Source organism: Spermophilus citellus, assembly GCF_964194105.1.
Source record: "Spermophilus citellus genome assembly, chromosome: X".
Lineage (NCBI taxonomy): Eukaryota > Metazoa > Chordata > Mammalia > Rodentia > Sciuridae > Spermophilus > Spermophilus citellus.
The window spans coordinates 76658684-76686217 of NC_138190.1; the positions used below are offsets into that span (position 1 = coordinate 76658684).

Here is a 27534-nt window from a genome sequence, read left to right on the forward strand (position 1 = left end):
AGGCTGATGCCTAGAGGTCAGTTTTCCGATGACGGGTAAGAACCATATGTTGAATTGGACACACCTAACAGGCACGGTCCCTAGCCACATTGCCTGTTGCTTAATTAAACAGAAGGGAGCAGATGCTAGGAGCCACAACCAAATAATATAATGCATGGCACTTTTGGTTGTAAGGTGACGCCAGCTAGCCATTGAGATGATATGATTATGTTAAGATTTACATTCATATGGAAATTGGACTCCTGCTGTTCACCTTGGCCTGCTAGGGACTCATGTTATGGGACTCCTGGAGAGTTCCCATTGGTTGGGGAAGGATAATAGGAGGGAATTCCGGGGGAGGTCCTGGGCCCCGGTTCTGGTAGACGCGACCGCGTGGGCGGACCGGCTTGCTTGCCGGCGGGTATGGGGTATTGGTGGCATTTTCAAAAATAAAGTATTGTTCCTGCTTGAGTGGCTCTTGATTCTGTTCCCAGCCAGACTGTGGCATTACAGGAGAGAAATTTGTGTTGTATATAGGCTAATAAACGTGGGCAATGATATTGATTACAAAGTAGTCATTGTGGTATGTAGCTGTAATTCATTCATCACTGAGGAGGCAGCCAGAACCTCCTGAGGTGGTTATTTTTCCTGCTCAGGGGGATGTAAACCACCTAAGAAATTATAGTCTAGAATAATTCATGAAGAACAAAAGAAAAAGTCAGAAAGATATTTTCAAAAGTTGGAGCCCCTGATAGGTCCAGCCTCCACAGGAGCTAGAGCTAGACAATTAGAAAATCACTCCTGTTACTTATTTAAGGGGGTGCATCAAAGACAGGGATAAAGTTTCAGGAGTGGAGTTTTGCTTCGTGACATCTTGCAGTCAGCAGATTGATTGGCATCTTAGCAGTCACCCCGTCTATGGTGCTGTGTGGGACCTGGCAGAGCTGAATAGGGCTCACAATGTGTCTGGGCAGTCAACCAGAGGAAATGTCCATTGGAAGTTCCTAGATACCAGATTATCTTATTCATTAGTCTGCGATGCATGACATAGTCCATATACAGCCCATGGATGGCTCTCAAAACTCTTGAATGAGGGGCTGGGGTTGTGGCTCAGCGGTAGAGAACTCCCCTCTCACGTGTGAGACCCTGGGTTCAATCCTCAGCACCACATAAAAATAAGTAAGCGAAATAAAGGTATTGTGTCCAACTACAACTAAAAAATAATAAATATTAAAAAACTCTTGAATGAATATATCATTTTAATTACTCCCCCTTAAGTTGTTTCTAATTTTTCCTTACGTTGTTTTTGTTTGTTCATTGCTATTACAAACAATAGAACTAAGAACATTAGGTTATTTGAGTTAATTAATTATGAGGACTGTTACTGAGTCACAGGGTATGTGATTGTTCAACTTTACAAGGTAATGTAAAAAGTGCAAAGGGGTTGTACCCATTACTTCTCAAAGTTGATATGACACAAACTGAACTAATTAACTAATTACCATCCAATGAAACAGCAAACAAACAAAATGCACTTGGCCAGATGTGCTTCTTAACACAGTTATTGGCACTGCTGCATATTTGTCCTCTTTATCTCTTGCTTGAAAATCTACAACTGGACCATTGCTTTTTCTGCTTTCAATTCTCCCCTTACCAGTTTATAAATAAAAAATACTATTTGATTGTCATTTCTTCAATTAAAGCTCTTCAAGAAATGTACATTAGCCTATTGGGGACTGCAAATTCAAATATTCATGGGGACCAAGTAGGTGATAGAAATGAGCTAAAAAGAGTGTGAGAACTGGAGAATGTATGCCCTATAGAAAGTCATCGAAATGAATACTTTAAGAGAACATGATGCAGTCACAACAACAAGCATGTTTAAACCCCCAAACAACAACAGAAAATATGAAAATTTTTGGTTTTAACTGGTACCTCAAAGTTGACCTCCTTGTTTGAAACTAAACTTCCAGCCTATAATCCTGGAAAATTACAAAATGGTCCAAGGCTAAATTTTCTTGTTCGTCTTTTGTCACTCCCGTTATTCTAGGAATATAATGCTAACTTCTCTGTGTTCAGAATACTTTGAGATGTCTACACCTTTGAGCTTGAGTTTTCCAAGAATTCCTTTTGTGCTGCTTGGTTATCTGCTTATCTTTCCAATTTCAGTAAAATGAAACTTCCCCTCTGGAGCCTCCATTTAGCAGAATTAAGCCCTTCCTCTTCAGTAATGACTGCATCTTATCCTTACCATTAATTTATCTATACTATTTAATGAACTGTGTAGGTTGTGACACTATTTTATAGATTATGAATCAATTTAATAGGCTGATGCTCAGCTTAAAACAAAAGGAAATAGCCAGGAACTTTGGTACATGTCTGTAATCCTAAATACTCAGGAAGCTGAGGCAGGAGTACTGAAAGTTCAAGGTCAACCTGAGCAACTTAGTGAAATCTTGCCTCAAAATAAAAAAATTAAAAAAGAGATAAGGATATATCTCAGAGGTAAATTATCCCAGAGTTCAACCCCCAGTACTGCAAAAATAAATAAATAAATAAATAAATAAATAAAACTGGAAATATCATGGTACTTAGTATGTAGTAAACATTAAGTTTTATTTTATAAACTTCTGTTTCAATTATATATAAATGTATGTATGTATTGGGCCACAATATAAAATGTATTTTTACTATACTTCATTCATTTACTGTACTTGAACAAATGTGGATTAGTGTATGAAATCCTTGCTTTTTAATATGACCATGTCCTCTAGTAGTCTGTGAATATTTTGAGAAACTGAATCATCGTGATTTTCTTTGTATTATAATAAATCCAAAGAATGGGGCCTGGAACATAGTAGGTGCTTTAAAGAGATTAAAAAATGACTATGGTTAAGTGGAAGAAAGATCAATAGAGGGAAGGGTGCAGGGGGTGGGGAAAGGGAAGGGGAAGGAAAGGTACTGGGGTCTGAATTAGAATAAGATATATTCCATGTTTGTATAATTATATCAAAATTGATTCTATGGTCATATATTACTAAAAAGGACAAATAAAATTTAAAAAGAAGTAGATTTATTGTTGAATGAGTAAAATAAGAGTTAGAGAGAGAATATGCCATGGAAGTAACAGAGATAGTAATAAAGACAGACCTCTGGACTTTCTTAATGCCATGTGCTTTATTTTGTAGTGAAATTGGAATGTTATTTGGGTTCTGTTAGATGTTCTTTGGCTCACCTAAGCTCAACCTGCCTGAAACTGAGCTCAGTGCATGTTTTTACCATCAGTCATCTGCCACACTAGACACTTCAGAGTCATTCTTTACTATTTCTCTGAAGTATCTACCTCTCATTAGATACTTCTAATTTTTCACTAAGTTATGTGGATTCAGTCTTAAAAATGACTCTCTGATATGGCTTCTCTTAACCTAGATTGCTGCTTCAACCTCCTGAAGTATCATGTCTCCTTAGTCCCTGTGTTCCACTGTGCCAAGAGTGAACAGCCTTAAAAAATTATTTTCCCTTTTTTGTTTGTTCTTTTGCTTTAAAATTTCCATTTTTGCCTAGTTTGGCTCCATCCTAATATGTTAGCTTCATTTCCATCCATTTTTTACTTCACACCTCATTTATACTTAGGTTTTTAAGGAAAAGCAATGCCCCAGCTCAACACAGAGACTCTCATATAATTTGTTTAGGGTGGGTTCTAGATATAAATACATTTTAAATCTCCCCAGGTGATTCCAATAAACAATATAGGGTTGAGAACCACTTGTTTATTTCCCAACTTCTGAAATTTCCTTGATATATCGTGAAATTTAAGTTTCTTTGCCCTTGCATTCACTCTTCTCTTTACCTGATGAACTTTTCTTTACTGTTTAGTCTTCAAACCCTAGTTCAAAGACCATGTCCACTTTGAAACTTTCTCAGATGAAATGATCTGAAGGTTTGTGCATTTGTTATCATGCAAATGTTGAAACACAAGATGATGGTGTTGGCATTAGGGAGGTGATTAGATTCCACACTTATGAATGGAATTACTGCCCTTATATAAGAGGACCCAGAGAGTTGTGTTTCCCGACCACTATATGAGGTCACAGAGAGAAGGCACCATTTTTTGAGTGAGCAAATAGGTCATCAACAAACACTGAATATGCTGTTGATTTAATATTGGACTTAACAGCCTCCAGAAAGGGGACAATAAATTTTCAATTGGTTTACAATATTCAGTTATTGCAACCCAAATGACTTAAATGCCTGCTTCCTCAGGAAACACTTCATGAATCCCTCTAATTTAATATTATCATATTAAAAAAATATTTAGTTTATTTGTTTCCTTCTGATAGGGAACAGACAGACATGGGTAGTAGAAACATGAAGTTAAGGGAATGAATCTCCTAAACTGGGCTTACTGTGTTGACCCCCACATGATTTCTCTTTTCTTTGTTTATTTTAACTTAATTTATATATATATATATATATATATATATATATATATATATATATATATATATATATATAGTGCTGAGGATCAAACCTAGTACCTCACATGTACTAGACAAGAGCTGTACCATTGAGCCACAAACCCAACTCTGTTTTCTCTTTTCAAAACTGATTTACCTGTAACCCTGCCTGGCTTAATTTGACAAGATATGTTACATCCTCAGCAAACTACCTATTATCTACAAAAGAAATGAAGGCCTTAAATGCATATGATAAGAAGAAAACACGTTACCCTGAAGTGGGAGATTTTAAATGATTCTTACACAGACCAGATCCAGATTCCAGAACTCAGAAAGACAAAGATAATTCTTCCTAACCCTGTACTTGTAATTTTTTTTTGTACTGGGGGTTGAATTTAGGGGTGCTTAACCACTAAGCCACATCCACAACGCTTTTTATTTTTTATTTATAGACAGGGTCTTACTACGTTGCTTACAGCCTCGCTACATTGCTGAGGCTGGGTTTGAAACTGTGAGTCTCCTGCAAAATCATAGAATTTGCAGGGAAATGGATGGCACCAGAGCAGATTATGCTTAGTGAAGCTAGCCAATCCCTAAAAAACAAATACCAAATGTCTTCTTTGATATAATGAGAGCAACTATGAACAGAGCAGGGAGGAAGAGTAGGAAGAAAAGAGTAACATTAAACAGAGACATGAGATGGGAGGGAAAGGGAGAGAAAAGGGAAATTGCATGGAAATGAAGGGAGACCCTCATTGCTATACAAAATTACATATAAGAGGTTGTGAGGGGAATGGGAAAATAAACAAGGAGAGAAATGAATTACAGTAGATGGGGTAGAGAGAGAAGATGGGAGGGGAGGGGAGGGGGGATAGTAGGGGATAGGAAAGGTAGCAGAATACAACAATTACTAATAGGGCATTATGTAAAATTGTGGATGTGTAACCGACGTGATTCTGCAATCTGCATTTGGGGTAAAATTGGGGGTTCATAACCCACTTCAATCTAATGTATGAAATATGATATGTCAAGAGCTTTGTAATGTTGTGAACAACCAATAAAAATAAATAAATAAATAAAAATAAAAATTAAAAAAAAAAAAAAGAAACTGTGAGTCTCCTGCCTCAGCCGCCTCCTGAGCCATTGGTATTACAGGCATGCACTGCTGGGATTATAGACATGTGCTACTGCACCCAGCTGTAACCACATAATCTTTAAGAACAGGTTCTAATTAGAACTGGTTAGAATGGGCTAAAGTGACCTAGAGTTGTCATGGCAGTGGGGACTTGAATGTATCATGTTATCCTTCTGTCAGTCAAAAGTCAAGAGGTGGACCTGGATAGGTGTCTCTAGAAATTTCCATGGGACCCCCCCAAAAAACTGGATGGCAGTAGAGGCATGCTGTTTCTTCTCTGAGAGGACCCATTTTCCCCCTTGAGAGTGTCCCCTTTTTTTCTTTCTTATCCCTTCTAATAAATTCATGCCTGCTATTCTGAGTGACACATATGAAATCTTTCTGGCATGATTGCAAGAATCAGGGTCTTAAGGGGGAGTATCTGTACTGCCTCAGTTTTGCAGAAAGCACCAGACCTGTAATTTCAAAGAAGAATGTGCCACCCACCATATTGTCTTGTCATGATACATTTATAAGGTTGTAGTAGTTTGGACATGGGTTCAGTAGCCAAACTTAAAACTTGCTTAAATAAGAAAGAAGTTGAATATATATCTTATATCTCTATATATCTCTAGGCCAGTGGTTATAAATCAGGGATGATTTAAGGTCACAAGTCAGGATGGGGGAAAGGGAGATGAGGGAATGAAGGGTGGAAGTTCTACTAACCTTTAGTGGTTAGAGGTCTGCAATGATAATGAATAGCTTACAATCCACAACAAAGAAATATCCAACATAAATATCAATAAAGACACTGTTATGAAACCCTGCTTTAGCCATAAACAGTCCAGGGCTAGTAGGGTGAATTTCCCCATACGTTCATTGTTTCATCTTTTGGCTCTACCATCTCTAGGGGGTTTCTCTCATCTGAATGACTCATCAGTACAGCTCAGCAGCCAGACAGAGAGGGAAAGAGAGGAAGGCAGACTTCTTTCTTTTATGGCATGACTTCATATTTGTATGCATCAGTGTTCGCATCTGTTTGTCATAAACTTGTTTACACAGCTCCCCAAGCTACATAAGGTACTGGGAAATGTAGTTTTATTCTGTGATGCTTGTGCCATGCTAAACCTTTATTATTGTGTAAGAAGGCAGAACAAATTCTGGACAACTAGCTTTACCTGCTACATGTCTATATCTTCTACTGTATGGCATCTCCAGGGTAAACACTGTATCATGTTCATCTCTAGATCATTAGAGTAATAACTAGGACTAGTATTGGAAATTAGGAGTTGCTCAGGAAAGATTTTTTAAATAAAGGGCTGTTACTCAAAATTAGAAGGGTCATTGGACAACGGAACACTGAGATTTTCAATTTAAAAATGGTTATTGTTACAGAAATACTTCACTATTTGCTTTCTTCTTGATGGCCAAGAGCTTAAAACAGTTCAACTGCATGAGTTTTATCATGATCTCCATGGCACCAACCTTCCAAATTTTCCCTACTTTGAGTGACATCTTGAAATTCCTTTTTACGGTCATAGCCTAGGACATCTCTTGGGGTTAAAGACAAGGTTCTTCTTGGTCCTGGGATAGCTATTTGGATCTCCTAGAGATGTCATTTGGGCCTGTCATAGCTTTACATTTATTCTCATACCACATTTATTTATTCACTTTTTATGATCAATTATTTAATTTATTTCTTTTAAAATATTTTAGTTGTTTATAGACCTTTATTTTATTTACTTATTTATATGTGGTGCTGAGAATCGAACCCAGTACCTCACATGTGGTAGGCAAGCTCTCTACTGCTGAGCTGCAATTACAACACCAATTATTTAATTTCTTATAATTCCACAAGTAAGACAGACATCTTGGGAGCTGGGGACAAGAAACTAGAGAGCAAAGGCAGCTAATTTAGCCTGGGCTTTTCTTATACCATCACAAAGTTTCCCTCAGAGGGGAAGAGATTGCTGGTGGGTTCTACTTTGCCTGTAGGTTTTCTGTAAGTTGAGCACATAATAAAAAGACTGCTCTCTTTGAAGTTCTTCCTAACTTTACCACCTACTTCTCAGCCAATCCCTTTGTGTCCACCACTTTCTAGTGTAATCACCAAAATGGAAATTCGTAAAATGGTTCACAGTGAATTGATTACTGTCCAACTATTTCCTTTATGAGGGCCAATGACGGAAAGTGAAGCATGTTAAAATGAAAAAGACCCTGGTATCTAGGCTCTAGTCTTGAGAGTGAACATTGTGATCTTGGATATGTCATTTTCATTCTCTGTACTTTTGTTTCTACAGATGTGTACAAAGTGGAGGGTTAGATTGGAAATCCCTGGAAGGGCTTCTGATTTTATTACTCCCTTACATTAGTGAAGCATTTTTACATGCATAATCTAATGGTTTTGAATTTGGGGTCTGGCATCAAACATATCTGAGTATGCATCTGGGTCTCACCACTTCCTAGCTATATGATGTAGGGTCAGTTATTTATTCTTCCTCTGCTTTAGTTTCTATTGGACAGCAGCCTGTGGAAAAGGAATAAGGTGAGGGAAGTAGAATTCTGATCCTATCAATCTAGCTGGGGTCAGTGGAGGTGTGAGGATGGGGGAGAGGACACTAAAGGGGTCCCCTGGATTTTCTTTCCAGTTTTCCTGGGAGGATAGGCAGAGGGCAATTCAATTACAGTGTCAGCTCAGGCTTAACCCTCTTTCCCCAGAAGGTTTTGTGGATATTTCACTCTACTTCTTTTTCCATATGTACCCCAAGTCTCTGCCTTCATGGAGAAAAGAGGCGAATGAAATTTAAGAAAAATATGGCTTCCACATTACAGCATTCACTCTGTGCCTCTGTATTAACCTAGGGAAAGGTGAATGACCACTATGAACCTCAGTTTAGTCCTTTGTAACACAAGTTCTCCACTCAATTGTAGTTCCCACACCCATCTTCCTCACACTTCCTAGCACTCTAAAAATCTGTATTTCAGTAATTCAGCCTCCAAGCAACCTCAGCAGCGTCTGACTCTGAAGGCTGACACCCACCTAGCTCCAGAACTCTCCTTTGTAGCATACTCTAGCTGAAGTCTGTGTTTCTTGTCCTTCATGAAAGAAGCCCCCACACTCCTCGGGATCAGGCCCCACTTATCAGTCAAAGGAAAGTCGTACTGGGGGAGGGTCTGGTGAGTTCTGCATAGGAGAGAAGGGAAACATTGCCCCATGTCTTGCTCGCTCCCTAGCTCAGAGCAGCTTTCATATCTAGGGCCCTCACTCAATTCTGTACTCCCTCCCTGCTGGCTGCACTAGTCTCCTCTGACTTAACAGGAAGCCTTCCTTCCCCCAGGTTCCCCTCAGGCATGTCCCACCCCCCTTCCCGGTCTTGAGACAGGCTGTCTGAACTTCCTCCCTACGGACACTCTGTGCTGCCTTCTCTCAACTTTTTCCAGCAGAAAGTTGGGAGCTCCTCAGAGCTGAGCGGCACCTGTAGTGTTGCCATTTGCAGGGAGAGGCACCGGAGGACCCCAACCAGCTCACCCTCCATCAAAGGTTATCAGGGAACTGGGAGCCTGGGCGGAGGTAGGGGAAGGCAGAGAGAAAGAGTCCTTGTCTAGATTTCCTAGTCTGTGCTTAACTCAGAACAGCTGGGTATCTTTAGAGGCCCTTGGAGGGGTTCAGAGTTGTTGGGAAGAAACTAGCCAGGAACTGAAAATTCAGGTGTGGGGGAGAAGCAGTAGAGCCAGAGTTCAGAGGTGAGAAGTGAGAGGGCACACTCTTGATTGCCGCACCCTGCCTTTTTCTCGGACCAAGGAAGGAGACAACATAGGAGGGAGCAAGAGCACCACTCTGCCCTCACTCAGCATTCTAGGATGCTTGTGAGGTGCCATGGTTCCCTGGCCTTCTGCTTCCTGCTTGTCCTGCTTGAAACTCCAGGTAAGTGACGTGGTGCCTTTCAGCTGCCTGGGCATCCATGTTTCCTGCTGGATCTCCAACCCAAAAGCTCAACACAGAGAGATTAGGGGCACTGGAGAGAGAATGAAGAATCTTCACTGATCTGTGGCTTGCTAGGCAGACCTCCTAGCCCAGTTCTGCAGATAATTATGGCTGGAAGGTATCAAAGTCAGGGGTAAAAGAGTGAAGCAAAGCATCCAGAGTGGGCAACTGAGTGTCCCTGGAGTGAGCGTGGCCAGGTTTGTACCCAAATTTTTCACATGGAATGTTTGGTAGTTGTTAGCTTGCTTCCTTCTCAGAGAATACACACTGTGTGAGACATCAAAACAAAAATTTTTCTCTGATGAGGATTTCTTCATTTTTTTCCAAGCTACCAAGCTTTACCTTTCCCTTTTATATTCTGGCCTTAACTCCAAAGCCAAGAATGACCTTTCCACAGAGCTTCTAGGTTGTGTCCAAACTATATGCCTAAAGTTTAGAAAACAGAATAATTAAAGGTAAAAAGACATATGTGCACTCTTGCATTGACTTTTGGAAAGTGTAACTAGGAAAAGAAAGGGGAAAAGAAGATAGTCTGAATTGTCAAGATTTTTTGGATAGTTATTTTAGATGTGTTGCTGTTTACAACTGTCAAGGGCATTCTGCTCCCAATGTGTTTTAAATTATACTAAAAACCTTAGAAAAGAAAAGCAAAGCCCTTAGTAAAAGTAGGCACTAGCTTTTGATTCAGTCATTGTCCTCTTCTCTGTAAAGGAGAGGCAAGGGAATCCACCCTCCAGAATGTGGTATCTGTCATACCATTCCCAGCCATGGGTATGCTCAAAGCTCCTCAGGGTCAAATACTTAAAGATACCAGCAGGGATGTACGGGATATAATACTCTTTCTGTCCCTGCCTTTGCTGAAGGTTGGAGATGGCTTGCTGTGCTGCCTTTATAGTTCTCCAGACAGACAAGGCATTCAGAAAAATCTCAGATCCAAGCTTTCCATCTATACACTCTCAGCCAGTTCCTGCAATGGGATAGACTAGTCAGTGGGCAGTAGTAGACACAACTGGAAAATGTGGATAGCTTATCTTTTATTTCCTACTTGCATTTTCCTTCAGCACTGAGTTTTCTTTTGTTGGAGTTTCATTGCTTTCTCTCACCCTTTATAGCCTTACATCAGGAGTCAGAATCTGGTACTGTCAGTATGTGTCCTTGATTATTTCAACTCTTTGAACATCTAAAGATTCTTTGAGGTAATTAATTACAACATAATGGTAAGTGATAATATATGTTAGCTATTCAACAAAACTTTTTATCTTGTAGAAAGGGAAGAGTAGTGGTTGTTTGAAAAACTGGTCTTTCCTTTTAGCTGTGCTGCAAATTCACTGTGTGTCTTCTGTTCTCTAGGCCTTGGTTTTTAATTAGAAAAACAGAGGTGCATACTTTTATTTGGCTTCCATCTTCATTGTCAGGAGAACAAAGAGCAAACAAAGTAAAGTAAATATTGGTAGGAAATAGATAAAATGTTCAGTGTTTTAAAGAGGGAAAGAGAATATTTTTCTGCCAGAATTGGGTAAAAATTTCCCAGCTAAAAGAATGGTTTCCCTGGGTACTAAGGAAACTTATGGGTAAAACTTTAGAACCTATGAAAACAGTTCCTAGGGATGCCACACATCTAGAGAGGGTAATTGTAGTTTTATCTTTGAAAAAGGAGGAAAAAATACCTGTGTTCTTGATGTTGATGGCTATCCTCTGGAATAAAATGTAGACTCATTGATTTTGAAAGCTTTTAGAGGAGGAATCCATAATCATTAGAACTTGTGTTGGTTTCCTGTGGATAGGACTTGTCATAATAGCTCAGTTTCTTTTAAAAATGTGATTTATATTGTCTAAACAAAAGGGAATGCTGGAAACATAGATTTTGGGGGCTGCTGAAGACATTGGGTAGTTAATTTTCCTATCTTTCTGGGAAGGATGGAGAAATTTGGAGATTGGATTTAGGAGAATTTGCAAATGTTTTGAATGATGTCTGATTAGAGGTTACACAAACCATAGAATTGTCTGATTAGAGGGTACACAAGCCATAAGATTTTAAAATAGAGTGTCTCGAGGACAACATCTAAAGAAGAAAAATACAGTTGATTTTGGCCTCATTCTCTTCCATATTTTTATGCTACATATGAGAATTATATCAATTATACTAATAAGCAAATATTCAAATTAAAAGTAGAAAGGAAATAGAGTCGGTTACATAATTAGGACACAAAAGAGGATTATGAATTTTAATAAGCTCAAATGTAAACACTTAACTTTGGGAACACCATCTCCAAAAAAAAAAAAATGCAAAGGGTAAATTATTCTTTAAAGACAGAATGAGGAAGACATGGCTTATAGACATGGGGGTTTGAAAAGTTATTTTGGGGGGTTTATTTTTAATTTATATCATTGTGCTGAATTTATAGGCAGGTAACACATTTGTAGTTTAGATTAACGGAATAGTGTCTGAACTATTAGTTGCACTTTTTTCTTCATTGGTCAGCCTATCTTGTTATACTGTAGCCTGACTTGGGCCTCACATTTTCTGTGGGACACTGACAGACTACAGTATTTAAAGAAGAGATTAAACAGGATGGAGAGTATTCTTGGTATGTTGTTTTATAAGGAACAAAGGATATTCATATATTTAGCTAGAAAAAAATGTTCAAGGAGATGAATTGCAAAGGGAGTTTGAAATTTGTCTACAAAAACCTAAAGGGTTTTTTTTACATGCAAGAATATTCTGACCATTTTGGCTGCACCAAATTAAATGGGCTGACTTGGAGATCACTGGGATTGTTCAGAAAGAGCACAAATTTCACAATGCACAAAGTTCCTATATCTTCCCTGTGATAATCCTCAGGATATTTAAATATATCTCATTACTGTAGACTAATCTATCCTAGGCCCTTCAATTCTTCTCATATAACATGATTCTGAATAATTTCTCTGTAACAATCATCTTTTCTTGATATAATTCTATTTAATTATGGCTCACTGAAATTTAGACTACAAGAGACCTCATTCAAGAAAAAATCTTATATTCTTATTGTCTGGTCAAACTATGAGTCAATATTAGGTTCTTTAACTATGATGGGGAAGAGTAAAGGTGGAAGCTATTGTGGTAGCACAGATCCAGGAGAAGATCAGTGTGATATCAAATAGATTTTATATTAGCAAGGATTCTGTGATTCTATAAAGTATCAACTGCTCAATATACATAGAGTTTACTAAGGATTGAGGGAAGAAAAGAAGTTAATAAATAAAATTATCAGGGATCAGTTCAGAACAATTTGTGGAGCAAAAACTTGTGGAGCCTATAGACATTATGTACCATCAGGTATGACCCTGTACCAATTCAAAAGGCCAAGACAAAAGTTAGCTGGTTCTCAAAGGTAAGTGCTTTTCTCAGGATGATAGGAAGAAACATCTGATTTATGGTGGTTTTGATAAAGGTTTCTAATTGGAAACTTTCAAAAAATCAAACACTTTACTGAAATGAAGGAGCTTCTTACCAGAATGGGAAAATGATGTAATCTTCAACATTCAGCTGAAATTAAGTTATTGAACTTCCTGCCTTTCTGTCAAGTTTACAAAAGGAAAGAATGCTGAATCTCTTCAGGGAATGCAAAGTGGGGGCAGGGGCTTGGTGAACTGAAAGGTGTAGGGATTCAAGGTTCATTACATATTCCTTGTTTTTGGTGGCCCCAGACTTTCCATTTTGAAGTCTTTTTCCAACTTTGTAGATGTTCCCTCAATTTCTACTGGATTTCCTACTGTTCTTCTTCTGCCTCTCTGTAACATGAATATATGCATTTGGCCTGAGGCATACAGCAACCATCCACAAATTTAAATTGAAATCCACTTCGGTAGATTGAGCCTGATGGTTTTGTTACCAGGTTAAAATGTTAAATTGTGTATTGCTGAACTCTAGGATTTCAGAGAGAACATAAGAGAAGTCCAATGAGTTAGGATTATATGTCTATACCTGCATTTCCTTTGTCTTTCAATCAGATTTATTTTGCTCTTTTCAATTATACATATTAAATTTTGAGGAGAAGTTCATCTGAAATGATGATCAAATGTCTAAAATGAAAAAAGAAAATACTGGAGGATCTCAAGGACTTTTTCCATTTCTAAGAGTCCCTAAGTCTCAAACGTTATTCCCAGGGAAGTTGGGATATCCAAGGAGCAGGAAACCTTATGTTATTAATTCTGCCATTGCCTTTTTAAAAAATATTTTTAGTTGTTGATGGGCCCTTATTTTATTTATTTATATTTGGTCCTGAGAATTGAACTCAGTGCCTCACACATGCTAGGCAAGCACTCCACAACTGAGCCACAACCCCAGCCCCTGCCATTGCCTTTTGTAAGTGATTAATGTAGTATATTTGAGGGCACCTTCCCTTCAAATAGTAAGGTTCCAATTTATTGGCTTGGTGCCATCAAAGTTCTCGTAGCAATCTAAGAGCCAAACATTTATTCTGGGATACTAGAATTAAATAATTTGGATTTATTTTTCTATTGGCCCACTAGTAGTATCATATAATCAGAGAGAGACAAAGCTGCAAGGTGACCCTTAGAGTAACCATACATCCCCGTTTCCTCAGACTGTTGTCACAACATGAATGTTAGTAATGTCTCAGTTTGGATGATAAATTATATTGTCACTTTACTTCCAATATTGTTAGCCCCAAATCCTTGAGTTACAGAAAGGAAAACAGAGGCCTAGAGAGGGAAAGGGGTTTACCCAAATTTACATAGCAACTTTATGGCATCTCTGGAAATCTGGCTTGAACCACACACCTGATTCTTAGTATAGTTGGCATTGATCCAATAAAATGAATGTTTACTTTTAATTTGTTTTAAAGAGCTGTTTAATTTGTTTTAAGAAATTCATGCCTCCAGTTCCCTTTGCATATCCCTCAAACCCAGTATAAAAATGTGTTTTCTTTCTGTTTTTTTCTTCATATTATCAGAACATTGTGAAACAAAGAGCTCTAGGTTTTCTATTTTTAGAATTTCTTAAGTAATTAAACAGGGGAAGAATTTCTTGGTTCTGGTTTTAATGATGAGTCTGGCTATCAAACAGTTCTCCCCCCCCCCCTTTGTGGAACCCAGACCCTATTCTGGAGAGATTCCATATATAGCCTTGTAGAATACTTAGACTCTCCTTTGCTAGATGCAAGAGATGCTGAAAAGCATTTAAAACATAATTTCATTATCTTACTCTTCCATCATCATCTAGCCAAGTGGTTGCCCAATTTATGCTTTTACATCATTAGCTTAGGAAATAGCTCATTCCATTGCAGGAAAGCAGTATTAGAAACTTCTTCATTACATGGATTTTATGTCTTATTTTCCAGTTTCTACTATCCACTATTCCAATGTATGAATCCCCACCACGAGTCATGCAGAATCTAATTGGTTTCATTCCCCCGATAGTATTCTTCCATAGATCTGAATATGGAAGGAAGTTAACATTTCTTAAGTGTCTGCTATATGCTGGACATATTTTATTTTATTACTTTAATCCTCACAATTCTATGAAGGAGGTATTATTATCTGTATCATCATATCAGGAAACTGAGACACAAAAGGGCTACATGGCTTGCCCAAAACAGGCAACTTCTAAGTGGCAGAGAAGTAATATGAATGGAAGCAACCAAGCTCTAGAACACATATCCTAACCATGGTCCATGGTTACCTTGCTATGCTCCCCTACTTTGTTTTACTTTTTCCTGTTAATGTGCGATTAAGCTTGAAACTCAATTGGATCTCATTCCCTCCACCACAGATAATTAGCAATGAAGCCTTTTGCAGGTGAATGAGATTTTCAAAGCCAGGGCTGAAAATCTGCTGCAGTAGAAAAAGGGAGGGGTGAGCAGGATGGAGAAGATCTTATCTCTGGGAGGCAAATTTGTGGTTCTTTGTTATTCCCTTGGCTCTTTCCAATCTCAGGACTGCCACTGGTCATAGACATTTCCAAACTTGGCCCCAGTCTGGCTGCCATCTCCGGATAAGGAGGAAATTTATGGATGTTAAATCTATTTTCAGATCCTACTCACTTTAGCTTTGCTTCTCTAGATAGGTTTCCTTAGGTCTTCCTGTGTTCTTTTGTAACTGTGGGAAAGACACCGACAAGGAAGTAAATGGGAATGTTTGCTCAGGTTCAGGAATTGTTTGGTTAAAAAAAGGTCAAGGTATTGTGACCTACAAATACCTAGCCAATTTTCTCTCATTGTCTCACCCCCCAGTGCTTCTCAGTTTTCTTTTCTTTCCATTATTCTTTCCCTCTTTGCAAAATCTTCCATTCTTCCTTTATCCAGATGGCAATGATGGCACAAATAGCATGATTTTGGGAATTAGATAACCTAATTCTGGACTTACCCTTGCCATGAAAGAGTGTATTTCTCTCTTGGAGTGCCAGTATCATCATCTGTAGAATGGGAGAGTTTGACTAGAGATCATCTTTGAAGTACCATGCTGCTTTGAAGCACTGAGTTCTGCTCTACTTCATTGCCCCTCATTTGTTTCTTTCACTGTCCCCTTACTCTTTATTCTCTTTCTTTCCTCTGATTATATAACATTTTAATAAGAAAATATCACTTATGTTTGAATTGTAACTGGACTTATCCAGAGTCCATGGGTGGAGACAATTTTAATCACTAGTTGAACACAGCAGCATTTTAAGTGTTTCCCTAAAAACTTATCCCCATGGTCAGATTCAGTGAAAGAAAACCATATACAACTCACAGATACTGTTAAGAATTGTTGTCTTACTATCCTCTGAGTGTGCATATGTATAATTATATAGATATCATATAAATAAATGGGATAACCTATATATAGTCTTTGAAGAAATAGTATGTGTTATTGGAAGTGTATTAAATCTGCCATAGTAAACATTTCCTGGGCAAGGTTTAGAATGTCTATGAGTGGTTAGTCAGTTTTCTTTTTTTCTTTTTTGGTACTGGGGATTGAATCCAAGAGCAATTAACCACTTATCCACATCCCTAGCCCTATTTAAATATATTTTATTTAGAGACAGTGTCTCACTAAGTTGCTTAGGGCCTTTCTAAGTTGCTGAGGCTGGCTTTGAACTCATGATCCTCCTGCCTCAGCCTCCTGAGCCACTTTGATTACATGCAGGGGCCCCTGCCCCTGGCTTGGTAGTTTTTCATTGCTATGACATTTTATATGTAATATAAAATGAAATTTTATACATACAAAATTTATGTATTTTATACATACAAAAAATGAAATTTTATACATTAAAAATATGAAATTTTCATTGCTATGACAGAATACTTGAGAAAATAAACTTAAAAGATTAAAGATTTATGGGGCTGGGGTTGTGGCTCAGTGGTAGAGCACTTGCCTAGCATGTGTGAGGCACTGGGTTCAATCCTCAGCACAAACATAAAAATAAATTAATAAAATAAAGGTATAAAAAAAATTAAAGATTTATTTTGAATCATAGTTGCAGAGGTTTCAGTCCAAGGTCAGCTGGCTTCATTGGTTTGAGCCTGAGACAAGGCAGAATATCACTGTAGTGAGAGTGTAGCTTAGCAGGCTGTCACCTCATGACAGCAAGGAAACTGAGGGAGAGGGAGAGGAGAATTGGTGGGGGGGGGGAGAGAGAGAGAGAGAGAGAGAGAGAGAGAGAGAGAGAGAGAGAGAGAGAGAGGAAGAGAGGAGAGGAGAGGAGAGGAGAGGAGAGATGGGGGATGGGACTGGGGCAAGAAATGCTCTTTAAGGACATGCCTCTAGTGGTCTACTTCCTCCATGTAGGAAGTTTCTACCACTTCCCAATAGCTCTACCACCTGAGCACTAACACTTAAAAAATGGGTGCCATTGGGGAATATTCCATATCCAAACTATAATAATTAGGAAGTAGTCAGGGATTATTTATGAAGCTTAGATTTTATATACAGAATAGATGTGTTTTGGGCCAAAATAATTGTGATATTTTATTTTCTTATGGACAAAATGACCTTTGGCATCAGGTATGCTAGATTATAAGAATGTAGAATAGGTAAAAATGAAAAGTGGGATCATGTAAGTAAATATAATATATTTAAAACATGTCCAGAAAATGGAAATTTTTCTTCAGTACAAAATTGTTGGACATATTAATTAGAAATAGACACAACAATATGTGGAACTTTTTCCAGATATGCTAAAGTTGAGTTTATTTTTATTCACATTGTCCTAAAGACTATAACTATAATGATGAAATTAATGATAATTGCAAGTGATAATATAATGCATCTGTTTGGATCATCTTTACTCTTTAAAAATTCAAGTTTACCATAGAAGATAAGGAGAATTTAGATATTGGACTCCTTAAACTATAGGCTAGAACAATGGACAATCAAAACTGTCATTTAAAAAAATTAAACTCAATTTTACCTGAAATAAAATGTACATTAAATAAAACATACCTATATTCATGCTACAGTTTGATAAATGTTGACAAATGTACATGCCATGTAGCTGCCACCATAATCAAAATATAAAAGATTTTCACTATCTAGAAAGTTTCCTGTGACTCTTTAAAGTCAATTCTCTCTACTACCCCCAGGCATATGCAGCCAGTTATCAACTTTCTGACTCTATAGTTTAGTTTTGCCTGTTTAAGTTTCATATTAATGGAATAATACACTCTATATTTTGTCTCTGGCTCTTTTCACCCAGCAGTATTTTGAGATATATCCATATTGTTGCATGTATTTTTACGTATTTCGTTTATTTGTTTTTGATGAGTAGTAGTATAATCTGTGGATATTTCATGGTATGTTTATTTCCTGTTGATAAGCATTTTAGTTGAGAATAAATTTACCATCAACATTTGCATGTGGATGTTTGTTGATATTTTTTTTTCTTGAATAGGTACATGGGAATGAATTGCTGCTAACTATAAAAATGGTTGCATGTTTTACTTATTTATGAGTTTATTTAAACACCTAATTATATACTTTAGTAACCAATATAGAAAAATCAAATAGTATTCAGTAATTCATAGTATTTACATAACATTATTTTAGAATATTATAAAAAATGAAGCAATTCCCGGTTTTCACTAAGGACACTGGCTGACATTTTACTTTCAAAATGTTACATTCTGTTTTTGAAATTTAAATCAGTTACAAAAATTTGAAATATTGTGATCAAAGCTGCTCTTTCAATGTTTTAAACTCAAATATATATTAGCTAATAAAGAAAATTATACATGTGTATGAAGTATGAAGTGATATTTTCATCTGTATACATTGCTTAATATTTAAATCAGGTTAAATGTTTCTATCTCCACAAATGTTTACTTATTTCTTTATAGTGAAAACATCTGATATACTTTCTCTTAGTTTTTTTTAAATATGCAGTACATCATTGATATTCATAATCACTTTACTGTGAAAGAGCACACTAAAATTTCTTACACCTAGCTAACTATAATTTAATACCATTGATTAAATTTTCTCCATCCCTTGTTTCTCCACACCCTCTCCAGCCCCTAGCAACTGATATTTTACTCTCAACTTCTATAAGATAAACTTTTAAATTCCTTGTGTGAGTGAGCATGCAGTACTTGCCTTACTGTATTTGGTTTCTTTCACTGAATATAATTATACCCAGTTCCATCTGTGATGTCACAAATGGCAATATTTCATTCTTTCTATGGGTGAATGAAATTATATTGTATATAAGCACCACATTTTCTTTATCTATTCATCAGCAGATGATTGCTTCCTTTCTTGGATATTGTGAATAGTGCTGCAGATGTGTGGGAACACAGATGTCTCTGACATATTGATTTAATTTCCTTCAGATATATATCCATTAGTGGGATTTCTGGATCATATGCTACCATTTTATAATCTGACCAGCAAGCAAATGAAAGTTCCAGTTGTTCAAATGTCCTCAGCAATACTTTTTGTTGTGTTTGTAATTTTAAAATTCTGGTGGATTTGTGATGGTACTTCACAGCAGTTTTTATTTGAATTTCTCTGATAATGAGGTTTTTTTTTTCATGTTATCATTTGCCTTTTACTACCTTCTATTTGTAAGGCACTAAATATAATATTTTCCATACTTGATTGAGTTGATAATCTTATTGAGTTGTAAGAACTTTTTTCTATATTATGGCTATAATTTCTTTGTTAATATATGTATTATTAATATCGATCCTACTCTATGACTTGCTTTTATAGCTTGGTAATATTGTCTTTTGACAAGCAGTCTTTATTTAACAATGTTTTCATTCATATTTCATGCTTTTTATTTACTAAGAATTTTTTATGACCCACAATCATGAATATTTTGATGTTTTTCACTTTTAACCCTTATATTTGGGGGTTATGCTTATTTTTAGTTAATTTAATTATCTCCATTAATTTGAGGATTGATGATTATTTATTTTGCCTATGGATATTTAATTATTTCAGCAGTATTTTGAAAAGACTGTCCTCTCTAATGAATTTTCTTGACATTTGGCATCTTTGAAAATCAATTGACCATATACTTGTGGATCTATTTCTGGAATCTCTGTTCTCTTCCATTGGTTTATAATACCAGACTGCCTTGACTTAATAACTCTTGAAATCATTTAGTATAAATATTTCAACTTTGTTTTTGTTTTATAAGGTTGTTTTGCATATTCTAGGATTGTTACATTCCTGGGGCTCATATAATTTATTTCCTTTCTCTGGGATTATTGCTCTGTACTCTCTTTTACCTAATGTCTCTAAAAGTAGCTTTATAGCTTTTCTCTAGCTTTCTGGCTCTTCATAGTGGAGGGTCTATTCCTATAGTAATTAATCCTCTGTAAGTATATGTTGAAGTACTTAACTGTCTTCTTAGAATCAGAGAAATATAGAAAAAACATTCCCTAGATAATAAAAGGAATGACTCTATTAAGATTTTTACCAGCCAAACCATAATGCCTGGAACAAAGTATATTCTTAATAAAGAAGCTAATTCAATATATATATATATAATCACTCAGACTTCCTCCACAGATGGAGCAATTTGTGGCTTAAAGTGAGGAATCAATTTGTTCAATGTTACTGGTTACTGTTACTGTTACTGGTTATAGTTACTGGTAAAGTTGGAATTGGAAGAACCTAGGCCCCTTGACTTAATTCTTTCTACTAGATAGATATTATATAAATAACTGAGCAATTAAATCATTATATATTTTATTGAAAATTATGTACCTATAAATCACGTTATTATAGCTGCAAATGGATCCATTTTATTTCTGTACACATAATTAATAAACTTGCATCTTCTGAATATGCATTGTATACAAGTCCCTATACTTTATGTGCAGTGTTTTTTTCTTTTAAAGAATGTCATACATGTTCTTTCCCTCACAGATTTTATAATTTAGTTTCTAGTAAGATAAATTAGAATAATAGATATGAAATATTTATCTTTCCTTATATGCTACATTGTTCAATTTTCAGAAGACTTCTGTGACATAAGAATTATGCTGATTTTATAGAGGACATCAAAACCTAGAGAAAATCCAAAGCCTCTTCCACAATAATATGTGAATAACTGTCTAGTCTCAGAGGTGGTTAAGGAGGAGGTGGCATTTTAGGCAGTGTTCTTACTAATCAGAGAGTCTATCTTATTGAGTTGTAATATTTTGTTTTTTTAAATCAAGTGTATGCTCAGCATGGGGTCAGGATATCTATCTCTCATTAAATTAATTCTTATAGATCCTATACTTTTTAGCTCCCCATCCTTTGGAAATACAAAAGGAAATTGATTTAGGTTTGATTCTTTTTCCCACTTGCCCCTCCTGGATATACTTGAAGAGCTGGAAAGCTTTTGACAAATGCTGCCTTTAGTAGCCATATCTCAGGCTTGGTATAGACAAAGGTTACATGCCTGTGGCTAAGAAAATCATGTTTTAATTTTAAATTAGTTTGACCACAGAAAGCCATAGGTGAACCATGGAATTGCTTTGTCACTGTCATTTTGGCTCAGGACCATGTCCTTCCCACAGTTGCCAATCTCCAGGACTATTACTCTTTCCTTGTGTGGTGAGCAGACTCACCCAGTGATAACAAGATGCTGGAAAAAAGCCACGTGTTTCAAACTGGAATGTACACAACAGAAAAATGGTCCCTCTTGTTCTAGACAAGAGGAGTCTGAGTTGTTTGCTTCTTCTGCTATTAAACCCAGAAATTTTAGTTTAGTGTAAATTGTGAAAATATCTTGTGAATTATTTCAAATGTGATTTAATAAAAAGTGAGTCAAATGCTAAGCCAATCACCTTTTTAAAAATATTCACACACTTGTCTACAAAAGCAATTTTCATAACCTAGCTTATCATAATTATCAGTATTATTTTACAATTCTTTCTCCACTGTGAGTCACTGGGGATAAAGGAATTCAGGTAGCTCACTCTTATATATGGGCCATATATTTTCAGTTGATTGTCTCTATGGTTTTGTTGAGCTGGCCATTCTTTTTTTTTTTTTAGAGAGAGAGAGAGAGAGAGAGAGAGAGAGAGAGAGAGAGAGAGAGAGAGAGAGAGAGAGAGAGAGAGAGAGAGAGAGAGAATTTTATTTTTTAGTTTTCGGTGGACACAACATCTTTGTTTGTATGTGGTTCTGAGGATCGAACCCGGGTCACACGCATGCCAGGCGAGCACACTACCTCTTGAGCTACATCCCCAGCCCTAGCTGGCCATTCTTGACAATATCTGAATATTTGTTTCACCACAAAGTCCTACTTTGAATTTCAAACATGGTCCTTTAGTTTATTGTTTTTTTTTGAACACAGGCCCAAGTGGTGGATTGGGGGGCTGGAAATTTTGGGATGCTGTGGGGCTGCATATGGGTAAATGGGAGGACATGGGAATGTAAGGTAGTGTGCTGTCTCTTTTGTGAGAACAAAGCAAACAACTTTGATTTGAGCTCTTGTCCATATAATTTAGTAGGGTCCTGGAATTAGAAGTCAGTAAACAAGGGCATCTATTTCAACGTTTTATGACAAGGCAGAGATCTGGAAGCCCAGGGTCCAATTAGCATGAGGTTGTTAATTAAAGCACATAACATATTCACTTCATCATTGCTGGATTTATATATATATATATATATATATATATATATATATATATATATATATATATATATATATATATATATTTGGTTTGGGAGGAATGAGGAGATGAGAAAACCTGTTCACATTTATTGTTCTGACTGGATCTTTATAATTTCTGTAGACAGAGCTTTTTTCTCCAGTTTTGTGTAGGGTATAAAGGCAATTTCTAACCTTGCATCACTAGTATTCTGAAATTTGATGTGCAGGCAGCATTCTGGAACTAATTTAGTACAGTGGAACACAAAGTGGCCTGAGAGTTAGGATACTGTTTTCTAGGTATGACTGTTGTTCATTTGTTTTTATTTCAGAGCCTAGAGAAAGGAAGTAAGTTATTTTGCCCACATTTATATTCTAGTATTAAGAAGGAAGACTTGGCTGTTTTCAGGCTTGGACAGAATATGATTCTGTCATGGGAGAAGAGGTAACTCCAGGGAAAGTGTTCCAAGAGTTCCCAGGAGAGGCTGGGTAGAATTTGACTCAGGAAAAGTAGAAAACAATTTCAACACATCAGTAAAGGCACAGAAATTTATTCCGGAAAGCAAGGAATATACATTCAGGGAAGAATGTAGGTCATCTCAAGAGGGACAGATGAATTTTGGGGGTTCTTGACTCCTTTAAAGTAAATGGTGAGGAGCAGATATGAGAGTTTGCAGGGATGAAGTGAATCTGCTGATCTCAAGATGGTTTATGGTCATTCTCAGGATCTTTAGGCTAATGTGGTCTCTATTATCTAACTGGTAGATAATACTGGAAAGTCCTCTAAATTAAAGCTGTCTTAATATGTTGTGTCTCTTATAATTTATTTATTTGTGGGCTAATTAACAGTGTACAAGGGGATTTAAAGATTTTCCAGAAATTTGGGAATGGCAGTCCTGGAAGAGAGCCTGCTTTTGGGATAGAGCCTGGCTTAGGGAGTAACAGGTCTGGAAAAGTTTACAGAACTTCTGAATTAAATTTTTAATTTTTTTCTTGTCCTTCTTTTGTGTCTCCTTTCTACCTAATTTCTCTGATCCTACCTCAATTCTGGCATTCTAAGAAGTGAGATGAATTACATTGAGGTTTATCATTGCTTTGGAACCCATCATTCTCATGTTTTTGAGAAGTGTTGCTTCCTTTGATCCCATAATACAGGGCGAACTGAACTATTGCTTTCCTTTTTAACTCAATATCAGTAATAGTCAAAGAGCATGAATTTGTAGGTCCTAGAGATCTGGGGACCTGGTGGTCAGCTTAAAATGCTTTTAATTTTTTTCTATCAAAGTATAACATGTACAGAAAAGCATACACAGAGATCATAAAGTATTCAACTTGATGTTTTCAAAAATTAAACACACCTTTATAACCAGCACCTATATCAAGAAACAACATTATCAGCATCCCAGGAATGGCCCTTCTATACTCCATCAACATAATTCTCCCAAATATAACTATTCACCTTTCTTCTAATAACATGGAATAATTTCATTTTTGTATTTTACATAAATTGAGTGATAACCAATATATATCCTTAGTGTCTTTCTTCTTGGCAGCGAATCCAAATTGTCATGGACAGTTGTAGTTCTTTACTTCTTATTGCTATGTAGTGTTCCAATGTATTTAAAAACCAAAACTTGAAATGTATCTATTTTTGCAATGTATTGATATAGACAAAAAATTCTTGCTTCACAAATAGTTTTCCAAATTCTCATCCACATACTAGTCATAAAGTTTCTCTATTTTCACACACAAAGAGAAAAAAAAAGCAAGATTGATTTGACTTCAAGATCAAATCCAAATTCCTTAAGATCTTTCCTCAGATGCTTTTGACATTAAAGACTAAGAATCTGCTGATGATGCTTATGCATATATAATTTTTTAAAAATATAAGTTTTATTTTAAATTTAATTTTTGCCTTCTTTTCACTTTTCACATCAAGTTCCAAAAATGGCATTCTATGTATGGCATGAATGTGCCAGGTTGAGAGGCATGAACCTGAATGATATTGATTTTTAACTTTAGAGATAAAGAGGAAGAGGAAATAAAGAGAAACGGAATTTCAAGTTACTTGTCTGTCATAGAAAAAGTTATCTGGCTCAGGTTGTTTTTTTTCTTTTTTAACCAAATCCATTTTTTTTATCTTAACCCACAGATAATGATGAACCTTGCCAAAGATCTGGACCCAGGAAATTTATGTCTTGATTGATGTTCAAGTTATTTTTTTATTCTCATGTTTCTTTGGGTAGAAGTGGAATACAAGACTAGTAATTACCAATTGTTTAGTTCTTTATCATTTACATAGCACTCCTCATGACCATTCTAAGCGGGAGGGTAATTATACTTTGTCTTTAATTCTATTTTACATAAGAAGAAACAGAGTTAAGAGATTTAGTGCTTTATTTTCCTAGGATGATATATCTGGGAAGTACTAGTGTTAGAGCTTAAAACCTGAGGATATGAATACAAAGCTCAACTTTTACCAGAAAACCACATTTGCTTCTCTTAGTTTCAAACATTATTATGATATACAATGATTACTCAGATTATGTGCTTCAAGATTGAATACAAATCACATGTTTACAATTGATTCTTAATCTTGCCTTCCTTACTTTACCCTGTATACTACAACCATATTAATAATCTGGAATCATGTCACTTCTTATATCAAGAGCCACAAATGGTTCCTCACTGACTTCAGGATCAAATCCAAATTCCTTAAGATCTTTCCTCAGGTGCTTTTGACAATCAAGAATCTCTTCCCAACCTTACTTCCACAACATATGGGAGATCAAGATAGGGAGAGATTTCTCAGGGCAGTAATATATAAATGAATTACCTTGTCTTGTTGACAAAATTGGCCATCTGGATCTCCTACATTAGTCTCTTCCTCTCCCTGGGGAAATGTAGATCACATTGACTTTTATATATTGACTTTGGTAAGGTTGTTGGTTTGTCATATCCATGTGGTCTCAAGATAATAATTACCTCAGATTAATTATTCAGTTACCCTGGTCCTCAATTTCTTGAATCATAATAGAAGAAAAGGCAATTTCGGCATCCTGTGTGATTAGTCCTTCCTTCCTTCCTTCACAATGCACTTTAACTATCAGGGCAGCATGGATCAAGAGGAATGGGAAATGAAGAGATTGTGACCTAGTGGGATTTCCTCAAGACAGGCAGTATATGAAATGCTTTGATTTCCTCACTGGCAGACTTTATTGTTATTGACTCCAGGAGTATGATGTGATAGCAATGGAAAGTCTGGATATATTTGGATCAGATATTGTTCTGTGTTAAAAGTTAGGAAGAGAAAGAGAAGCCCAACTCTGTGGTCTTAAGAATTAGAGAGTATTTTTTGCCTCTACAGAGAAACAAATCATGTTCTTGCTAAGCTGCTTCCATTGCATCTAGTGATAGTATCTGTACAGTGAGAGGCTTCCACCTGCCAATGAGCTTACTCAGTGTGGGCCCTTGATGTCTTATGCCTAAGTGATTTCATAAATCACTCTTCATATATGAAAAATATTCTAGTCTGGTCTGTAACAGCAATAGTAGGATACAAAGAAAAATACCCAAATTGGTACCAAAGAAATTCCTTATAGGCCTGAGAAGAGATTAACATTGAATATTTGTGGAATTGCAGAACAACAAGATGTAGTGGCTTTAAGGGACTTTAAAGATCTTCTAAAAGTGTTATTTTCAATAGCAAAATAGGAAATTGGTCATGGCTTTTCTGAGTCCTCCCTTCAAACTAAGTAATTGTAAACCTTTGACCCTATTTCTCATATGACATGACTTCAAGTTCCCATCTAGTATTTGTACTTAAGGATTTTGGAGCAAGAGACAAGATAGACCTGAGATGAAAGTCCTGACATTGCTCTTTATTAAGTGTAATAACATAGGTAAAATCTGTTCTTCTAATTTGAAAAAGAATGGGGAGATCATAATATCTGTTTTATAGGCTTGCTATAAGGATTAAGTGAGATAGATGGAATAAGCCTAAGGCATATCAAGAGACTAATAAACTTGAGGTTCCCATCATTATGATGATACTCTCAAACTGTTTTTATTAAATATTTATTTTTTAGGTGTAGTTGGACACATGCCCTTACTTTATTTATTTATTTTTATGTGGTGCTGAGGATTGAACCCAGGGCCTTGCATGTGCTAGGCGAGCACTCTACCACTGAGCTACAATCCCAGACCCTCTACCTTTTTTTTTTTTTAATTCCTTTCTGCTCTCTATTTGTACCATTCTTTATCATCAACAAAACTTGTGGTGGGATTTGAAGAGCTTCAGAGAGACTCATCCCTTCCCTTCGGTAAAACTCTTTATCACTGACACCTGAAATATTAACTATTAGGAAGGTCTTCCTTTTTGTTAAAAAACTGTGGTTATTATTTGGGTAAATCCTCTCATGAGAGACATTGAGGCATAAAAGACAAAAAAGAATGTATATTTAAGATATACAGCCTGATGTTTTGATGTATATATTTTTCAAATAATTACCACACTAAATGGATTAACCCATGTATCTTTACACATAATTATCATTTTTGTTGTGAGAACATGTCAGATCTACTCTGATAGCAATTTTCAAATGTAAAATACATTTTATAGAGTCATCATTCTGTGCAACAGACCTATAGATTTTATTTCTCTCATTTGACAGAAACTCTTTACCCTTTGACCAACATTTCTTTTCATTACCCTTGCCATTAACCACTGTTCTGTTTTCTGCCCCTGAAAGTTCAAATTTTGTAGATTCTATATATTGTTGCGATCATGCAGTATCTATCTTTATATATGTGACTTATATCACATAATATAACATCCTCCGGTTTTATTTGTATTGTTGCAAATGACAGGTTTTCCTTCTTTTTAAAGCTGAATCATATTCCAGTGTCTTTATCCATTTAT

The 27534-nt window shown here is 36.3% G+C and overlaps 1 protein-coding gene across 3 annotated transcripts in view; it reads left to right on the forward strand.

The window, feature by feature from the left end:
* The first annotated feature begins 8935 nt into the window (after positions 1-8935).
* The window catches only part of LOC308638702 (vascular endothelial growth factor receptor kdr-like), a 317685-nt gene continuing 299086 nt past the window's right edge, over positions 8936-27534 (forward strand). For 2 of the 3 annotated variants that reach the window (XM_081276380.1, XM_081276381.1), the window contains exon 1: positions 8947-9475. In XM_081276380.1, the coding sequence (XP_081132506.1) occupies positions 9412-9475 (64 nt within the window). In that variant the 5' untranslated portion in view covers positions 8947-9411. Of the gene's footprint in view, positions 9476-27534 lie in introns of all 3 variants that reach the window. The other variant, XM_081276379.1, reaches the window with a different exon arrangement.